Below are 21,399 nucleotides of genomic sequence, written 5' to 3' on the forward strand. Positions count from 1 at the left end.
TCTGAACACCCCTGGTCTTTATTAGTTTGGATAATAGTAGCTCTACTGTATCTTTATTACATGTAAGTGACACAATAAATCACCCTGAGGGAATGAATGCACCAGCAGGATTAATACAGAGTTACAGAATGGCAGTATTAAGATTCACCACTGTTTAGATCATTAAAATAGACCTCATTAAAACTGTTCGCGACCCCCTTAGATTTTCCGTAATGTTATTTCTCTAGTACTGACAACAAACTTTAATATAGGTTTGTGCAGCACTTTGCAGTTCCCTTTAAAAGCCTCAAAAGTGTTCATTTGACTATCCCAGTACACGACTGCGAGAAGCTTTATTTATTAAATGACTATCCCAGTACACGACTGCGAGAAGCTTTATTTATTAATAATAAATATTGGACTTTCATCTTTATTATTATATATGTATTTTTTATTTTGGTGGCAGAATTTTGGTCATGTTATCACAGAGTTGAACACTCCCTAATCGCCGTCCATCATTCTTCTGGTAATGACATAATATTTAAATGTACCCTTAAATTAGGGTGGCCTTCAGAACATGAGGTGAATATATACCAGGAAACCACAATATCATTTGTATTGACCCATAGCTTGAAAAATATATGTATATCCTCAATTAAAGGGAAATAAAATAAAAAATAAAATTGAAATAGCGACCTGTGATAAAGTTGCTTGTACAACTAGGAAGTAGTAAAACAATTCTGAAGATTTGGTTATCACTACTTGAAGGATGTTTGCTGAGACAGCAGTTTCTGTGCTTCCTGCTACCTAGAACCTTAGAATTTCTTTTAGTTGCTGTTTGCTATGTACTAAGCTTCACTGCCTGCAGTGAGTTCAAGAGTTCTTTCCACTTGGTTTTTGAAGGTGGTGAGCTGCTAATTCTATTCCTGGAATGCATTCAGTTTCAGTCTGACCTTTCCTTTGACAAGTGCATCTGGCTTTGACTGGGAAAAAGCAGCCCCATGCACAGTACAGCAGCAGTGCCTCTGGCTATAGTCGCAGGTCTGGCAGACGTCTGGCCAGCAGCTGATGGATTGGGACTGAAGAAGTGCACCCTGATCACAGGTCAGGGAGCTAATTCAATTGTGATCTGAGTGCTGTTATTGTGAGTGGGAGCTGGGGGGGGGGGGGGGGGGGGGCATTTGGCATTGCTAGAAGAGCAAATGTGCCAACAGAAAGGCATCAGACATCCATTAACCCCGCACAATCCACAAATGGCACAAGGAGCATGAACAACTATTCCCCCTCTTCGCAAAGCAGTGGATTACAATCAAAACCCATTTGTCTTCATAATTAGCAGTCTTGTCTCAAATGGAATTATACTTCTTGCTTGCTGATTATTTATTTATTTTGTTTTTAAACAGGATGCAGCAGAATGGTGACACGTAGTGGTCTTCAGAACAGAATGCAATGAGTTAGTTGTAGTGTTTAATGATAGATTTAGCCATTGCTGGAATATGGAGCCTTTTGTCTTTCTTCAGTGATTTTACATACTGCCTAAAAAAGTTTATCAAGAGAGGTGGCCCACCAATGTAGCTGATTGATCTCAAAACTTTGTAAAGTCATGGCTTAAAAGATCCCATTGATTAAGCATCAACAACTTGGCTAGGTGACCCATTACATACCCTAAAAACTCTGCCCACCTCTGTCCACTAATTTGAAACTTTGTCCCCTGAGGAAGCCATATACTACATAAAAAAAAATTTTTTATGTTGGCGGAAAAAAAGATTTAAAAAAGAAATGGACTGCTTTTTGCCATGTAGATTTCATTTTTGTTGACACAGTAACCATGGTTTCCCCCTCTAATTACCACAACAAAATCCTACCACATCTCTATTTTTTTTCTTTTTTTTGTTGTTTTTCCCAATCCTGCAACTCCACACTTTTTTCTGCCTGTTTCTAATTTGTCAGCTGTGTTAAGGATTTAGCACTGCACGATAAACACTGAAACTGAACCCTGTCTAAACAAAGCTGCTTAATCAATGGAGATGTAATTAAACTTGCAATATAAATGTAATGTACTACAAATCATGTTTTGCAGAGACTTTAAAACTATTCTATCCTCTGAGCTGGCTGGCTTTGCTCATTGAAGGAAGAAAATTTGTTTGAGTGTTAAAGTTTTTCAGCTCCATATACTCTACATGATACAAAGACAGGATTTAGGGTAATTTTCCTCACCAGGGAAAAAAAAATATCAAACTTCTTTTTAAACCACTTATATCTTATTACAAGCACTGCATCTCAACTCTCAAACCAGATCATTAACTCTACTAATCATTAAAACAAAAGAGGGAAATACTGTAATATCTTGCAGAGCAAACTGCAAAAGGTTTCAGCTACTAATGGATTGAATGGCTAGAAATTGTCTATGCTGTTACTGTCATGATCCTGTCATCTATATGAAAAACTCAATGGGATGTGCATCCATGATTCAAAGGCCTTGCACAAATTACATCTCATTACAATAGAGTTACTTTGGATTGCTGGTATTTCTCAGAATTCCCTTTCAGCTTTTGAATTGATGTGCACATATTGCTTCCTTTCAAAGATATTTTTAAACCTACTGTTTAGCATTTCCAGTTTCATGCTTCTGCTACTTGCATTGTGCCCTCAAAAAAATAAAATAAAATATTTTAGGTGACCCATTTGGCTAGGTGACCCATTACATACCCTAAAAACTCTGCCCACCTCTGTCCACTAATTTGAAACTTTGTCCCCTGAGGAACATATATATATATATATAGTCAGTCAAATAATAAATAAATAATCATTAATAATTAAATAAATAGGATTTTACTCAAGAGCAGTGTTTCTTAAAGTTTATTCCTGACAAGGGGTAAGTCAGATGGTGTTAGTTAAGAAATGCTTCTTTGTGGGTGAAAGCTTATGCACTTTGGTCACTAAAATCAGGGACAAAACAAATTTGAAAAATAACAAAAACAAACACACAGACAAAGAATACCAACAAGGAGATATACTGTATGCAAGCATAAAACTGATTTAGCATTTCAACTCCTAAAAAAAAACCTCCATTCACTGCCATAAACAATTTATAACAAATATACCAAAAACCAAATCCAATTTTTTTGCCAGTGATAAGAGGGGAAAGACCACATTATATGAATATTTCAGGACAATCTCCTTCCAATTTGTGATCTGGGAATCCATCAGGCTTCTCAGACCTCTGGTGCTGTAATTCAGTTTATCAGCTTTTGTTTTCAAGGAATGGAAATAAATGGTTCATTCAGCTAAGCAGTTAAGGGATTCATACTGTAATAGCAAATAGCAACTGCAAAGCCTGCTTTATATGTGTTTATTTAAAGTGTCAATCACTGCATGTTTCAGGTTCTGCAAATTAATAATGGTATACCAGAAATATTTATTACCCTGAAGAAACCATAACATGTAAAAGGTTTGTTTTCTACACTATTATTTGCTGTGAACCTTGTCTGGGATTACTTATAACTACTGGATGCCCATGAAGTCAAAAGGTAAACGGAATCGTACAAATTTGAAATGTCAGTTAATCTCCTTGCATGTCTTTTCTGGTTGGCAACAATACCTTTGAAGTCTCAGGCTTTAGCACCAAATGCAGATGATCAGCATTTGCATAAGTTGTCTATTCACAAAGTATTCAGGTAGACACTGGTGGAGTTTTCATGCATGTTTTTTTTTTTAGCTTGAGAGAAACGTCTCATGTAAAATGTTTTTTTGTGTTTCCATTCACTCAGTGTATTTTACTCGAGTAAACCAGGCTTTTCACTTGACGTCATGCAAATGAATGGGAAAGGTGGGGGTTGATATGTGAATTTGCTTTTTAGTATTTAATCCATTTAAACTAATTCATTTATTAAAAATTAACTGATAGGTATGAAATGAAACTGTAGCAAAGATGTAGGATTCTAAAGTTCTGTGCCAGACATTTTCCACGTATGCTCCCAAGGCTGTCTGGATTGGGAACAGTGGATGTTTTCCCTTTGTTCTGGGAGCTCCAAACATCCTCTACCAGCAAATCCTTTTACCTTGTTATCTAGTGCCAATGGCTTGCGAAAGGATGGTTTGGACACATACTCGCCCATCTGGCTGAAAAAGGAATTACATACTGCCTCCTGTACCAGTGGAAAAATAAGAGTGGAGATTGCTTTGTATAGGCTGGCATTCTCAGCTGAGTACAGGGTTAGGGTTACTCAGCTGAGTGCCGGGTATTTGGCAATGTGTTTTTGGGGTGCATAAAACCACAGTTCATCGCTGTTTTTACAAGTTTGTCCAGAGGCACTGCAACACGTACATAGCTACACCAGGTGTAACTGGTTTTATACAGAACTGTAAACCCACAAGAGAGATACAACATGACAGGCCAGACATCGCAAAAAACAATAATAAAAAAAAGCTGCCCGCATTATCGTTAAGATGAGGTACACCACTGCAACCATAAAACCACCCATCAGCCACTACTTTCTGCCATCTTGGAATCCACAGTAACAACTGACCTGCTCCCTTGCAATATTTATAGTGATGTCACTTAAGGATAAACACGCCCCTTAACATTTACACATGAAATGTGGGTTTCCATGCAAAACTGGGCGTGAATTTTCCCGTGTGTTTCGTCATTTACACGAGTAAATGAGATTTACCCTATCCCTCTCTTTGGACGCTTTTTTGGGCCACAAATCTGATTTACACAAGCAATTCTCCCAAACGTAAACGTGCTTTACCATTTCACGTGTAAATTGACCTGCATGGAAACCCTGTGAATGTGAATTAAAATGCAGTGAGCCATTTTGTTTGTGTTTGCTTTCAGTGGCTCCCAGCAAGCAAGCAACACACACTGCAACTTTAAAAGTCTTGTGGATTGATGGTGAACATAAACAAAGGCTTTACATTTAAAATTTAAAGGTGCAGAGCGTACAGTAATTTCAAATTGGCATACCAATGTGTATAAAACATACAAGTAGGCAGTTATATTTCATATATTTTTTAGTTCTTTTCAGAAAAAAAAAAACAATACATTTAAGCTGCAGTATATTATCAAATAAATAGGAAAACACATTTACATTTAACAATTAATTCAGCAGTAATAAGTGCTTCTAGCCACCTAGTAGCCCTCTAGAGACAAAGTCTAGGGACTATTTTGCATTGGCGGAAGGATATATTCAATGAAATGTCATTTAAAGTTTAAAATCTAGCGTTTTTTGTTTTGGTTTTATTTTAGTAAAATAAGCCATTTTCTAAGCTCAATGACACAATTGACGTAGGCTGTATTAGTACAACCAACACCTTTTTGTGTGTTATTGCTTTATTACTACACTTAATATGCTTTTACCATGGTATACGACAGAAAACCACAACTCAGGAAGAATAAATAACACCCAGTTGTTTACTGTGGTACAAGTATACTTTTGTTTTCCAGCTAATTAAAAAATAATAAAAAAAAGACTCAAACCTCAAATATGAAAAGCCTTTTTCGTCCCAGCAAACAATCACAGCAATGAAGAACCATGCCATCAGATAATTATACAGTAATGCTAATATATAACTGCAATACTGCCAAACACCAATGCACATGATCTGCTCAATGTTGTCTCCTTACCTTCCACCCATCTCTCAGAGAAATCCTCCATGGGAACGCTGGGATTGCCCTCCTCGGAGAGGCCCTTGGCTGTCAACAACCTCCAGTTGGATTCATCTGCATTTGAGGCATATTCGAAATCACAGGGGGCTTCGAAATCACAACTGATCTCTGCAACAGGAGAGAACGGCACAAAAACACCATCAACATTATTCAGCCTGCTGAATGAGCACGTATCTTATTTTCATAAGAGATGTCACCTTGCACTGTTGCCTCCTTTGACAGGTGATTTGATGAGGTACTTGGTTTATTTTGCTCCAGAGAGATTTTGTTTACTGTGGTATGGACTATATTTCTATATTCCAGCTAATTCAAGATCCTTCCTCTTTGAAGATACTGAAATTGCTATTTTATATTCTCTAGTCATATATCACAAACGTCAAACCCATAATGGAGCCTGCACTAGCATCAGACAATGAGGCCAGTGCTACTGGAATCTGTTGGTGACAAATTATTTCCATTTACCATCAGAAAAAAAAAGAATTGCAAGTAAAGGATCTCTTTTGTCACTGCAAACATGAAATATTGATGGCAATATTTTAAACCGCCCAAAGCATTTAGACAAATGAGAAAAAAACAGACATGTGAGTTTTTGTGAACAAAAACAAAGCATCCCTGGGGGAACAATCAAAAGGAAATGTCATAGCAGATCGGATGGTTTGTAAACATGAAGCAAAATGTGAAAAATATCTGAACCATTGATACAGAGGTTAAAACAGTGCGGTTAGTATGTGTTTACTGAACACTACCAGAGATGCAACTAATAAAATCAAAGAATACAGCTGCACACCAAACATTAATCATTGAAAACTTAAATTGTCATTCACAATTATATCACATGTCGATTGCACATTAGGTAATGAGAATTGGGTAATAATTGTACCAACCTGGGGTAAAATGTTTAAGGAACAATAATTGTCCAATAATTACAGCAGTGTATTACATTGTTCCATACTTGAAAAAAAAAAAAAAGAAGTAATATTAAAATTAACATGTACAAGTGCTTCAAAATATGCAATTTAATTATACAAGGTTGCTGTCAGCAGATACGAAATGATCTGAAGGATAGTTATCTTGTCATGCTGTAGAAGGGAATAATATCAGTTATATCTGGTTTAGTAAGGCTTCAAAGCCACATGTAGAGACAAACAAGACTGAACAAATACCCCTTTCACAGGATCCATCCGAATCAGTAGCTAACAGCTTTATTCAATCTAACATTTTACTTCCCAGTCATTTAAATAACTATCTCTGCACCCCCAATGGAGTACTATAAAAGAAACTTGCATGCCATTTACGCAAAGGTGAACTATGAGTTCCATCCACTCCAGAATAGCTTTCTAAGTGGTTTTGCATTCTGATTTCATTAACATGAACCACGTGATCCCAGAGAAGAACAGATAACTGCACCGATCCTCTTTTATAAAACTGTAGTCTAGTTTAAGTGACAAGGCTATGGCTCTGAATGGTTTGTGTGAATAGATTTTTTGGTTTGGCCCAGAGGTCCCTTCTTTATATTGGGCCTCAAAGATTAGTAGTAAAGATGGAGAGAAACACATTCCAGCGAGAGCGTGGGAGCGACATCATGTGAGAAGTGGATCGTTTAAAAGTGCAGAGCAGTTAGAAGCAGTAAGGAGAAATGAAACCTGGAATTGCTTTCATCAGAAAATACATAATTGGGAAATTAATGTAGCTCAAATTCTAACAGCTGCGTGTCTTTTTCGGATCACAAACTGAAACTCAAATTCAGTGCCGTTCTGAGACAAGGGGCGGGGCAGAGATAGAAGAGGGTTAAAACAGCTAGGTTCAGGTAGGAAAAAAGAAACTTTGTCAAACACATCCACCAGAAATCAAAACATCAAACACATTTTAGTCATTTCAAAATTTAGATTATGCAAACCAACATCAAGAGAACAAAAGCAACAACATCCAGGACCCTATTAACAGTAGTGGTCAGACAGCAAAAAGAAGGGAGGTCATGATTGTTGGGTCTCCATATTGAGAAACACAGCAAGTTCAGTGCGCAGTCTGGACCCCCTTTACTACAACAATATACTGCCTTCCATGAGCCTTAGTCACACACATCACTAAGAACGTGGACAGGCTCCTAGAATGAACAGGAGATGACCCGGTTGTAGTCGTCCACATTAGTACAAACAACATTGGAAGAGACAGACCAAAATCCCTGCACAACAAATTCAGAGAGCTAGGAAAGAAATTAAAAGACAAGACCAAAACTCTGGTATTTTCTGGGATACTGCTGGCACCTTGCAATGGAGCATATGGACAGCTGGAGATAAACAATCTAAATGCATGACTGAAATCATGGTGCACACAGGAAGGCCTCACCTTCCTTGAACAGATGGGACAGACTGCACTTAAATAAAAATGGAACCAATCTACTCAGAGACAGGATCCTTGAGGAGGTTCAGAAGAATTTAAACTAGAAAGGAAGAGGGGAAAGTCAACAAAAAAACAGAGGGAGACTACATCAAAACAAGGGTGGCAACTCAGGTAAGACAGACATTAAATGTATTTATCTAAACGCTAGAAGTATCAGAAACAAAATGTTAGAACTTGAAGCTACTGCACTAATAAGTAACTATAATGTGATAGGTGTTACAGAAACTTGGTTATCCGAGAGGAGATAGATATAATATTAGTGGGTATACACTGTATTGGAAAGACAGGCAGGACAGAAGATACGGAGGAGTCGCATTATACATCAAAAATAGTCTTGAAGCCCAGGTGTTAAATTTGGAAGAAAAAACAATGCAGAATCAATAATGAATAAAAATTCAAAGGGCATAATAATAGGGGCATGCTATAAACTGCCAAATTCAGGCACCAAGCAAAATAATCTGTTATACAATGACATTAGAAATGTGTGCAGCAAAGGAGAAGCCACATTAATGGGGGATTTCAACTTCCCCCATATAATATAGCACAACAGACAAAGTTGAAATGGTGGAAATGACAAATTACTGCTTCCTAACACAATTTGTCAAGGCACCGACTAAAGGGGAGGCATGCCTTGATTTAGTCATTTCAAATAACAAAGACAGAATAACTAAAACAAAGGTCAGAGAACCACTAGCAAACTCAGACCACAACAGGATCTCATTTGAAGTACTTCCTAAAACCCATAAAGTAATTTACAATTTTAGAAAGGCAAACTATGAAGGTATGAAACAAAGACTAACAGAAGTAGATTGGAGTAAAAAAAGAGAACACATCCATGGAAAAGGATGGCTGTTTTTAAAAAATGTAGTACTACAGCGCAAAACAATTACATCACAAAAGTAGACAAATCTAAAACAAAATTGCCAAAATGGTTTAATAGATCAATTAAAAAATATATATTCAGAGAAAAAAGGCACTTTACAGAGCGTTTAAAAGGGACCAACAACAAAGTACACAGAAAGAGTACTTGGAACTGTAAACACAAGACAAAAAGGAAGTTAGAAAGGCTAAGAGAGAGTAGAAATGAACATTGCTTAGGGGGCTAAAACCAATTCCAAAATGTGTTTCCAATATTGTAACAGCAAGAGAACAATCAAAGAGGAGGTAAAATCATTGACAAAGAGATAAAAAAGAAAATATATTAAATTATTACTTTTCACAAGTTATTACAAAGGAGGATTTGGGCAACATGCCCCACATGTCGACCTGTTCCTATCCAGTTTTAAATAACTTTAGTATAAAAGAGACAAGTGTTAAAGGGGATTAGAAGCTTTTAAATAAACAAATCCCCTGGGCTGGATGAGATCCTCCCAATAGTACTCAAAGAAATGAAAGATGTTATTTACAAACCGCTAACCAAGATCATGCAACAGTCTCTTAACACGGGGTTGATAGACTGGAGAATTGCAAAAGTAATACCAATTCACAAAAAGGGAGACAAAACCGAACCAGGTAACTATAGACCAATAAGCCAGACTTCTATTATATATAAACTTCTGGAAACTATAATAAGTTCCAAAATGGAAAATTACATATATGGTAACAGTATCCAGGGAGACAGTCAGAATGGTTTTAAGAAATTGAGATTGTGTCTAACTAACCTGCTTGATTTTTTTGATGATGCAATATTGACAGTGGATAATTGCAAAGCATATACATGGTTTATTTAGATTTCCAGAAAGCTTTTGACAAAGTCCTGCATAAAAAATTAATTCTCAAACGGAACGCAGTAGGGTTTCAAAGACATGCATGCACATAGATTTGAGAAACCTCAAAATGGAGCGAGGTAGCAAGTGGAGTACCACAGGAATCAATATTAGGTCCACTGCTATTCCTAATCTACATTAATGACTTAGATTCTAGCATAGTAAGCAAACTTGTTAAATTTGCAGACGACACAAAAATAGGAGGAGTGGCAAACACTGTTGCAGCAGAAAAGGTCATTCAAAATGATCTAGACAGCATTCAGAACTGGGCAGACACATGGCAAATGACATTTAATAGAGAACAGTTTAAGGTACTGCACGCAAGCAATAAAAACGTGCATTATAAATATCATATGGGAGGTACTGAGATTGAAGAAGGAATCTATAAAAAGACCTAGGAGTTTATGTTGACTCAGAAATATCTTCATCTAGACAATCTGGGGAAGCTATAAAAAAGATGCTTGGATATATAGTGAAAAGTGTTGAATTTTAATCAAGGGAAGTAATTAAGTTACAATGCATTAGTAAGACCTCATCTAGAATACTGTGTTCAGTTTTGGTTACCTCACTATAAAAAGGATATTGCTCCTCTAGAAAGAGTGCAAAGAAGAGCGACCAGAATTATTCCAGGTTTAAAAGACATGTCATATGCAGACAGGCTTAAATAATTGAATCTTTTCAGTCTTCAACAAAGAAGACTATGCTGTGATCTGATGCAAGCATTCAAAATTCTAACTGACAATGGTATTGACAATGTCGACCCAAGGGACTTTTTCAACCTGAAAAAAGAAACAAGGACCAGGGGTCACAAACGGTGGTTAGATAAAGGGGCATTCAAAACAGAAAATAGGAGGCACTTTTTTGCACAAAGAATTGTGAGGGTCTGGAACTGACTCCCCAGTAATGTTATTGAAGCTGACACCCTGGGATCCTTCAAGAAGCTGCTTGAAGAGATTCTGGGATCAATAAGCTACTAACAACCAAACGAGCAAGATGGGCTGAATGGCCTCCTATCATCTGTCAACATTCTTATGTTCTTATGTTCTTAAAAGAGGAGGCGTGGAGGTGACACAAGAACAAGGTACATTTAGTTTGATTGATTGAGTCACAGTCTCAGTCCCACCCCTTGATTCATGTAGCAAAAGAGGCTGTGCCATTTGTGTTTCACCTTAAGCTGCTGCCGGGGTCGAGGAACTGTTCCTCGGCAGCGGAACCCGGAGCCGGGGTGGCTACATGACCAGAGGCGCGGTCTGTTTACATGACCTTATAGTGGGAATGGAATGGAATGGGGTAGTAGTGGAATGGCAGTAATGGTCAAATGAGAACTATGACTATATGGTTCCACTGTTAAACACACTTGTCTGTGGCTGAAGTTTTGTGCAATTAGTGAACATGATTGTGTTGATCAGTCATGCTGATGAAAGGTAAGGAGTGCTCTTATAAAAGTTTCCCATAGTTTAACAGATGTAAACAAAACATGATCACATTAGTCCATGTCTTGCCCAGCTGCACTGGCTATCTGTAAAGTTCAGGATTACTTTCAAAATTCTCCTGCTTGCCTACAAGGCCCTTCATCACACAGGTCCAGAGTATCTCTCCAACCTGCTGACCTGCTATGTCCCTGCACGCAAGCTGAGGTCCTCTGACTCTGGCTTGCTTGTTATACCCAAGCAAAAGTGCACCAGACTCAGAGAGTGCTCTTTTAGCTTCATGGCCCCACCTCTATGGAACTCTGTCGCTTCCACAGTCGCTTGCTTCAAATCAAGACCCATTTGTTCTCTCTTGGTTTCAATGCTCTTCAAGCCTGATATTTGTTATTAGCTGTTGTCAAAATTGCTATTTTAGGTTTTTCACTCCATCTTATTAGTATGATTCTGTATGACACACGCATCCACAATGCTTAGAATTCATATCCTAGCCTTGTGTTTAATGTAATATGCCTGTATTTAACGTATTTGCATTGTTTTTTTTACTGTTTGTATTTAATGTACTATTCACTGTATTTAATGTATTATGCATTGTTCCTCACTATCTTGTAAAGCACTTTGTGATGATGCTCCACTGTGAAAGGCACTATAAAAAATAAATATTGGTTAATTGATTGATAGTAAAAGCACAGCAAAGTGTAATAAAGCACAGGGAAAGCATGGTAAAGCACAGGTAAGCATTGTAAAGAATAGAGAAGTATGGTAAAGTAAATTAATAAGAATGGAACACCAGAATAAACTATGGTATAATCGGAGGAAATGCATGGTAAAATTGCAAAAATACAGTGAATACAATGCTGTGGTAAACTTTTAGAAGGGTGCTGTTGAAAGGTAAGGAGTGAGGACAATGGAACTCGATGTTTAACCAACTTCTTATTACAAATGTTAAACAAAATTACACTGGAACACAGATTTAATAAATTGCACAAAAGCAGAGATTAAAGTGTACAGCAGTAGAATACAATGGCTATTTCTCCCCTTATGTATAAGTCAGTATTGCAGTAACTTATACATGTCAGTTGCCGTTACGGGCACAACACTCTGGTCTTATGGACACAAATTTGCCCACAGCACAGCTTTGAATACCACTGGTCTTATACCTTTGCTGATTTGGGAGCTGCGGCTGAAGAAAAGGTTTTCAGCATCAATACTGACAATCTGTCTGCAGTGATGGATAGGTCAAGTATACAACTTTGTGAAATATGCGACTATCACATTTTGAACCCAGTCATTATATAATCTATAATAGAGAAAAAAAAGACAACCGCAGAGATCCCCTTTAATAATACTGAAGTCAATTAATTCATTACTAGGAACAAAGCAGTTACCGCGTGCCTCCTGGAGGGTACAAGTCATGAAACATTAAATACCTGTGCATCACACCTGTTCTTATGATTTCCAGATTCTTCAACCACTATAGTGCATTGACTTGGGACTCACAAATCGCTGTGTGCCTGCTCTACATTCAGAACTGCTACTTATTGTCTCCTGTCTAAATTTGAAAAGAAACACCTTTGAAATTCAGCACACCTAGGATGCAAAAAAAAAAAAAGTTTAACCATGAACACACTGCAGTGAAATCCAACATAACTGAAATCTGTCATGAAAAATAAATGAATCTGTGTGCGCATCATGCTTTACTATTGCTTAGTGTAAGAATAAAATGTACATGATACAGTTAATACCTCAAGGGCTAGAACAGTGTAACAATCAATGTGTGGCTATTGCCTATAGTGGAGAGGGACTGTGATGAATAAATATTACATATAAACATTCTGGAACACTTCTTCAGATTCCATAAACACCCACCTCAGCATATCAGAGCTGTAATTTCCCGGCACCTCATGATTGTAGGTGACAAAATAATTCCATAAATCTTACCTGCTGTGCACTTTCATTCACTGTAAATGATATGTCTCAAATGTCCAGTTTTGAAAAAAAAAAACACACGTTATTTTAAGCATGTGTCTTTATTTCAAAACATGTTGTCTGGTACTACACATGGTTATAGAAACCTCTGTATGCTAGCAATGTTTTCAATAGTGTTGCACTTGCCTGGTCATTACACCTGAATATCTCAAATTGCCTTTCCTGTCAATAACCAATCAGCTGTTTCCCCCAATTGAGTGGCATGCTTTCAGCCAGTAACATGCTATGACTCAGAAGACACTTCTGAGGTTGATGACCCAGAAAGTGCAAGTATACCTCATTTCCTGTGAAAAAGGCACAGACCATGGAAATTTCCTTTAACCTAAAGTAGAAACAGATACCAGGTTTTGAAAATGAAAAAATGTCTTTTTTTGTTTTATTTTCAAAACTGCTCATTTGAGACTTACATAGCTATTGGGAGTGCAAAACAAATAAGATTCATTGGATTGGTTGGTTAGATGCAATTACTTTAATAGAATAGAATAGAATAGAACACACCATTCTCCACTCATTCTGTTTTTTAAATTCTGTTTATTTCCCTAAAGATCTAAACTTTAGGATTAACCATGTTGAAAATCATTAACTATAACATACACATATACACATATAGTCTTATGCCCATTAATATTGGTGTCATTCATTTTAAACTATATTAGAGAGCTTCTTGTTATGGGATATCTGAATGCTTACCAACATTCACAATATAAATAATAATAATCTTATTTATATAGCCCCTTTCATAGTGGACCACCATCACAAAGCTCTTAAGAGACTCACTCAGGGTCACACAATGAGTCACTGGTTGATCTGTGATTTGAACCAGGTACCTCGTGGTTAAACGAGCATGTTTCTTTAACCACTGGACCACACTAATCCCTCCAACATCATTTTAAGCTAATAAATTGTAGGACTGCAGTCTATCAGAGAGAGCCACGTGTCATGAAAATAAGAAAGATACTTAATTACTTAAAAGCTTCGACATTCCAAGGTTATATACAATAGAAACAGGAAAGTAATGAAAAAAAGTTTTAGTTAATATTGCAAGGCATTTGTCAAAGGGGAATGATTAGGGATAACAATAAAAATCCAGGGTTTAAATACATCCCAGCTTGTGGCCCAAAATACATCTCACAAATCTTCAAAATTGTGACTGCAGCAACAAAGGCTTTTCTGTATCCCATGAACTTTATTTTGATGTTTGCAAATATTCTGGTGCTTTCAGTTGAGTTCAGGTTTTACTCTTCAGTCCTAGTTGCCTGCCATAGTGTAGATACATGGCTTGATCATCCAAATGGTTCATGATATTGGATGGATATTAGCAGGCAGAGGATGCTTGGTAAAATCTCCTTACCAGATTGCACTCTCTCTGCAGGAAGCTGCGAATCATCCTGAAGCGTCCAGGTGAAGTTCCAGTAGTTAGGAAGAGTAGGCAACACATCTTCCACTGTCTGGTTGTCCCCTAAACAAGTAAACACAAGAAGGTTTGGGGTAAGAAGAATTCACATGCTTGCCTTGCAATAGATTCTCAGAATCTCTGAGCTCACCCAATGAGTTCTTCATTGAGGAGGTGTGTTTCATTAACACTACACTTCTGGTAGAGCATGCCAGTGTCAAAGGGGCTTATCGGAGTAGACTAGGACTCTGGGATTGCATTGGGAGTGATTTACTGTTCACGATCCCAGAGTGTCTAAATTCGCATTAATTTCTCCCAGAAGGTCTTTAAAAGGATTTGTGTGTCTGTAGAGTATTTTTGTCTGTGCAAATAATACAAAGGCAGGGGCCTCTATAGTGATTTAAAAGATGGCGGTAATTAGATCTGTCACTGTTTAAATTCATTGAATAGACTTTGTTGAAATGTTTATCTACTTGACTCTGAATCATGTGTATTCTGTAAGTCAGTTAAATTGCTTTTTGTAAATTGCTTTTTGTATGATAATATTACTTGTACTATTGTTTTAAATCAAACTAAAATCTTCCCTGTGTAGTCCTAAATGCACTGGACTGCAGCCTAAACACACAGTATATCTTTCACAAACCATTTTCTATAAAGATGCAAGCTCACCGATATTCAGTTGCACATATTTTTTTATTTCAAAGCCAGGATGTAACAGCACAGAATAAGTGGGTGGTTCATCAGACAATATAACAACTGCCAGCGTATTCACCTTCAAAATCCAATTTTATTTAATATTATTGCAAATAATTCTGTTGCAACCAACAAAAGGATATTACATACATGTTTGAAAACAAGGTTGCGCAGACTGTAATAGCAAAGTTGCAAAATGTAACAAGTAGCAGAAAAAAAAAAATCTGTACACCAGGAAAAGAATATCCCATAGTAGTTCAATCTAAAGGTAAACTTGACCTTTATACTACACATAAACTTCCTTTTGTATTGAAATGGAGCTGCCTTAGATCTAATACTAGCCTTTGGTATTCTATTATGAGAAAGACCAGCAAAACCAAGATGAATGGTTTCCTAAAGCAATAATAACCCAGGAAAATTATATTAGGGGTGTTTTTTGTGTGATGTTATTTAGAAAAGCACAACATGTATTCTTGCTAGTAAGCGTATATTTTAATTTCAGTCAGAAAGCTCATACTTTATGCTACATTCCTTTTGGCCTTTGGCCTTGCATTTCAAGGTACCACTGCTTATGAATTAGCTAGCAGATAAGTGGAAAGAATGGCCGTTGGGAGACATGGGGAGGAGGCGAACTCTGGTGCACAGCGGAGATGTAGTGGATTGAGGTCAACTATAAATCCTTTCCTTGCCGATCATTGTACATATTGCTTTCTGACGGACAAATAAGGAACCAGCTATTCAAAATAAACTGACGATTTAGTCTGATATTGGAATCACCTAACATATTGTATGCTTGATATTTACGTGATTTGAACTAAGGTTAATGCGAGTTTCCTGCCAGGATCAGCGCTTTGCTTAATTTCTTTTTTAAATTTATTTTGTGTTTGTGTGTATGTTTTGGGGGGGGGGGGGGGGGGGGGTGGGGGGGGGGGGGGTGGGGGGGGGGGGGGGGGGGGGGGGGGGGGGGGGGGTTAATTAATTAAATTAATACATTCCTGTTAATTGATTAAAGTACCTGTCATCTTCCAAATACTGCAATAGACTTCATTCATGAGTCATGATATTGGAGCAACAGAACCTAGAACCATTTGCCTTGATTGCAAAGACCATAAAACAGTAAGGGATTTTTAAATTAATTTCTTTAGCTGGATGACACTGTGGCTTTGAATGGGGCATAGAGTACTTAAGAGTGTGGTGACAGCTTTTAATAGATGGAATGTGCTAAATAGAGGAACTCTTATCACGCAATGTACAGGTTTAGTTTATACCACAGTAAACACTTTCAGATATGCAGTAGCAGTGCAGAGCAATCCTCAAAGAGTTGAATCAGAGCTCAGGTCTAAATAAACTGCACCACTCCCACCAGAATGTGGCACTGAAACAGTTAATGTTAATGGACACCATCTAATGGAACAATTGACAAAATAATAGAAGACAGCTGTGTACCAATTATAAAACCCCAAAGTCAAAGCAATGCAGCTGTAAATCGGTTCATAGTAACTGGACAACATTGATAATCATACTTAAATAAGGAAACCAAAGGTACAGCCATGTCATTTATCTTGTATGACACCCGTGATTGAACTTGATCTAGAAAATCCCAGAATATAATTGTCTGTTGAATATGAAGCCAATATTGGGTCTTTATCATCCGTAAACCAAAATATTATATGACCTCAATATGGTCATGATAGGTCACAGGTCAAAATGAAGAGTGCCGTAAGATTTTAAAAAGGAAAATACAGACAATATGAAGTTGCCAGCTGGTTTATGACTTATTAGCAATAGTAGTTGTGACGATAGATTTGCAAACTCATACAAGCTCTCCTTACTAGGATACGTAAAGTGTGCAAGAACACATTACTTTACCTTCAGTCTATCCCACGTTGCCCATATCACAGCAGTTTGTGTTGACATATTCTTGACAGTTATATATACATTATATATATATTATGATAGTTATATATATATATATTATATATAAGTGTGTGGTATGACGTTATTCGATCCCTTAATGAAAAAAAAGTTGAAAATGAGTCCTTTCAGATTGTGAGAAAAGAAAATCAGTGTTGTTGCAAGCATGATCTGGATATGCTGCAATCCTTATTAGATTTTTTCTTTTTTTTTTTTATCCTGGCAAATGCTCCCGAGTAAATGTTAGGAGATGTATTACCCAGTTGATTTCAGAGTCACGCTGTGTGATTAAAAATGTAAAGAGTCGGCAATATGTTAAAAAATATAAGGCAACACGGGACACAGCAAAGGTAAGGTAATGCGTTTATTATAAACTTTGCAGGGGGGTTTGTAACACTTTAAATAAGCACAGTGATTTAACCAGTCAATCATATCTTGCCAACAAGCAAATTAACTGTAATTGCACAGCCGTCGATACTTAGCTTCCTGCCTCTTTACTGTCTTAATTACAGTTGCAATTCTGTTTGCTGTTTCATTTTTTGTTGCTGTTTTCACTGATTATTATTTTTTAAAAGACTCTTAAAACATGAATTTCTGAACTGAGCTGGTTCTAGAGACGGTCTGTTTCCTTACTCAGAGTTGAATTAGTTGCACAGGGGGCAGAAATGACTGTTGCCCAGAGCCCTGGTCACCATTTCTAAAAGATGGTAGATGGTACATTGTTTCCCTTTGAGATGCTAGCTGCCAGGGGCAGTCCTCCATTAAATTAGAACCCCGTTTCACACAGCTATCTTTTCATGTCTCCAATATTTGTTGGAACAGAAAACTACCAACTTAAGTCTTAATAAACATTCAGAATACAAATACAAAGGTTTTAAAAATCCACAGTTTTAAATCAGGATGCAATTAAATGTTAAGTAAAAAGCATTTTTCATGATGTGCAATTTTTCAGAGTAACATAACCATCCTTAAAAAAGAAACCTTGCTGTTCTATCATTCAGCAATCTCATTTAATGCACGTTGGCATTGGTGCATGACAGTATGTCTAAGCTGTATCTTTAAATGGGATTTATATGGAAATGTCCTTAGAGGAATGTTCCTTTTTATCAGATTGATGATGGATGATGGGATGCAGTGAGTGCAACTGGTCTACTCGTTTCAACACGCAAACAGGGTTATCAAACTTTACAATCTATCGTCAAGGTTACAGCACAATCATTCCTCTCTCCTCGGATTCACCAACCTAATGATATATTAAGAATTCTTATCAGAATTGTATAGGATTTTCTAGAAATCCTATTAAATATTCCTTACTAACATATTTATTTGTAAGTTCTGTACACACATAGAGTACACACATAGGGAATGCAATACGACATTGAGTGAAAAACATCAGAATTTAAATACTCCTTGTGAGCTTTCCACTCTGAACCACTATGACTGTTTATTCCATGTAACTAGTCTATAGTGTTGTCTGTTTGCAGAAGGTATTAACAGTGGATGCAAAGCATTGAACTACATCAGTTCAAGCAATAGTTGTTGGTATCCAATTAAGATAATATCAATGTGTCACACTTGTTTCCACAATCTTTAATATTTTCTTTACAATGCCATTACAATCCAACAGTTGTTGATATTCTTTGCTCCGAAGCTTAAATTACTTTTTCAAATGAGAATGTAACCCTTATTTTTAGTTTTGTAACTTTAACAGGTATTTTAGACAATTAAAATAACCCCATGATGCACTATATTGTTTCCATCCCTTCCTCATATTGCCACTGAATAACAATGAGCCTCTACCCCAGACCCCTGAAAAGTTGACCCTTGAGTATTCATTTAAGACACAATATCATGCTGAGTAGAAACCTCCTCTCTAAAACTTCAAGTGCACAGGAACTTGTTTGCATTTTGCATTGCCCTTGCAACGTGGTGTAGTGCAGTGCCATTGCAATTCAATGAGATGAGGTTCAAGCTCTTAACAACTCTGTGACCACACCTGCAGACAGGCCTGGCCCTTTTGCACCATACTTCCTTGTGGTGTGCATCATGGTTGGTTTTGTGCCCAGAACTCCTTGTTAGCTTGTTGCTCCTCTCAGCACCCCTAATTTACAGTAGCAGTGTTATCTAAGTACATCCATAGCAGTGATTAAGAGATATCAATGGCTGAATACATTTCTGCTTGCCTTGCTCTGCATTGTCACTAAACCTTGGCTCCTGTTGACAGCTAATCCCTTGCTTATTTAAGGACATATCACAGAGAGGGCCGAAGTGGGCGGTGTCAGAACCAGGAAAAGGAATGAAATACACAAAACACAGGACGGATGAAATGAAATGATGATGGCGCTGGCTGGCGCCGGTTTATTGTAAAATAAAAGGGTTTAACAAACAAAAGACAGGACACGGCACTTCGCGCCAAAATAAACAGACAAACAAAACGAATAGACACGGACAAAACACAGAGTGGACGAATGCTACACAAACAATTGAAATCTATATTTACACATCTCTATCTCTATCTCTATCTCTATCTCTATCTCTATCTCTATCTCTATCTCTATCTCTATCTCTATCTCCCGTTCTCCACTCCCGAACACCCAACCGCGAGTATGTGACAACGTGCATCTATATATACTATTGTGCTGGGATTCAATTACCAATTAATTATTCACTTGAATCCCAGCACGTGAATTAAAAAGTACAATTCCCCGTGCTCACATATTACTACATTTTACTTGCACGTGAAGTGCTGTGCAATCCTCGTGCCTAAATACACATATACATTTTTAAACATTCGTGTTACACAGACCCGTTTATATCCCGTGTACCAATGTCTATACACCAACATTTAAACACACCACACGCAACACATAACAGATAATATACACAGGGGCGGGCACTTTGTCACAGGACACTTTAAATATTTTTGTGACATTCAAGTGGAGAGGAACATGTCAACACAACACTTTTACTGTGTGATTAAGGTTCGTACCAGTATAAGAGAGAAATCTGAATTGCAGTTCATGCAGTGGCTGGTCACGAACTAAAAGGAAGCATCTTAACCACTGTGCAAAACTGAACTCATCAGCATTCATGGTTTTGGACTTTTTAACCTCATCTCATCTCACCAGCAGGGGGCAGAAACCTTAACGACAGTGTATCACACGACACTGTCTGTTACATGGGTATTCACATTGTCATAGGTTTAAAGTGTAGAACGTTGTACACAATACTGGACTAAGAACTTTTTGTAACGTTCATTAAAGTGGCAGTACATGGCTATTACTAGTGTACTAATTTGTTGCTGATATGTATGTACACAAGAAGAAAAGTCATAGTACAAGATAAACGCATGGATTTAAATCCTTGCGTGGCTTGGCAGAAGCCCTGTTGCTGTAAATATTGTGTGTGTGAGAATGTAAGGTTGGCAGGGAGGGGTTAAGTCTGTCCCTACCCGCAATCAAAGTTCCCCAATTAGGTCATTGGTGTTAATTGGGGAGTGGCCACATGTATAAAAAGGAAGCAAAATCCTTTGTTTTGGGGGGTGTGCTGTGATTTTTGTATTGTTTTGCAAAGGTAGGGAAGACTAGTGCCCAGCCTACAAGTGATTTATTCTTTTGTTTGAACATTTTATTTTGGCCTTCGTGCCAGTTTATTTTGTTCTTGTTTTGTGTTTGTTTTTGTTAATAAACGTGTGCACCAGTGCTTAAACTGCAGCTTTCTGTCTCTGAGTCTCTTTCCTGCTGGTAACAGCCTGAGCCATGATACTACACTATCACACCTTGGTTAAGACTTCTTTAAAACTTTGTTTATAGAAATCTATTGAAGAATATATGCAAATTTATCTTTCAGCTTCCATAGCACAGTCTAGGGTTTAGCCAGTGAAATATGTACTTTTTTATATAGTACAATAGCAACCAAATTGGACTGTCAAGTGCTAAGCAATGGGGCATTTTAAAATAAAGGTGAAAGATCAGCTTCACTGCCTTATTGTGAAATGCATCTTCTCTGTAGTGAAAACTGTACCAGCGAAGCATCAACAATAACCCCTTTCACAGCCAATGCAACTTAAGAGTAAATTACATTTCTAAGCCTTTTCCCTAAACACGATTCTCTGTTCTCGAGGACATTAAATGCAGCTTTTCCTATGCTATTAATGACAATTTTGAA

The 21,399-nt window shown here is 37.3% G+C and overlaps 1 protein-coding gene across 1 annotated transcript in view; it reads right to left on the reverse strand.

The window, feature by feature from the left end:
* The window catches only part of LOC121316443 (ALK tyrosine kinase receptor-like), a 78,238-nt gene that overhangs the window by 20,245 nt on the left and 36,594 nt on the right, over nucleotides 1-21,399 (reverse strand). Inside the window, exons 2-3 of the mRNA XM_041251513.1 lie at nucleotides 14,584-14,691; nucleotides 5,609-5,758 (exon numbers count right to left, since the gene is read on the reverse strand). Coding sequence (XP_041107447.1) covers nucleotides 5,609-5,758; nucleotides 14,584-14,691 — 258 coding nt within the window. The remainder of the gene's footprint in view (nucleotides 1-5,608; nucleotides 5,759-14,583; nucleotides 14,692-21,399) is intronic.

Source organism: Polyodon spathula, chromosome 5 (genome assembly GCF_017654505.1).
Source record: "Polyodon spathula isolate WHYD16114869_AA chromosome 5, ASM1765450v1, whole genome shotgun sequence".
NCBI classification, from domain to species: domain Eukaryota; kingdom Metazoa; phylum Chordata; class Actinopteri; order Acipenseriformes; family Polyodontidae; genus Polyodon; species Polyodon spathula.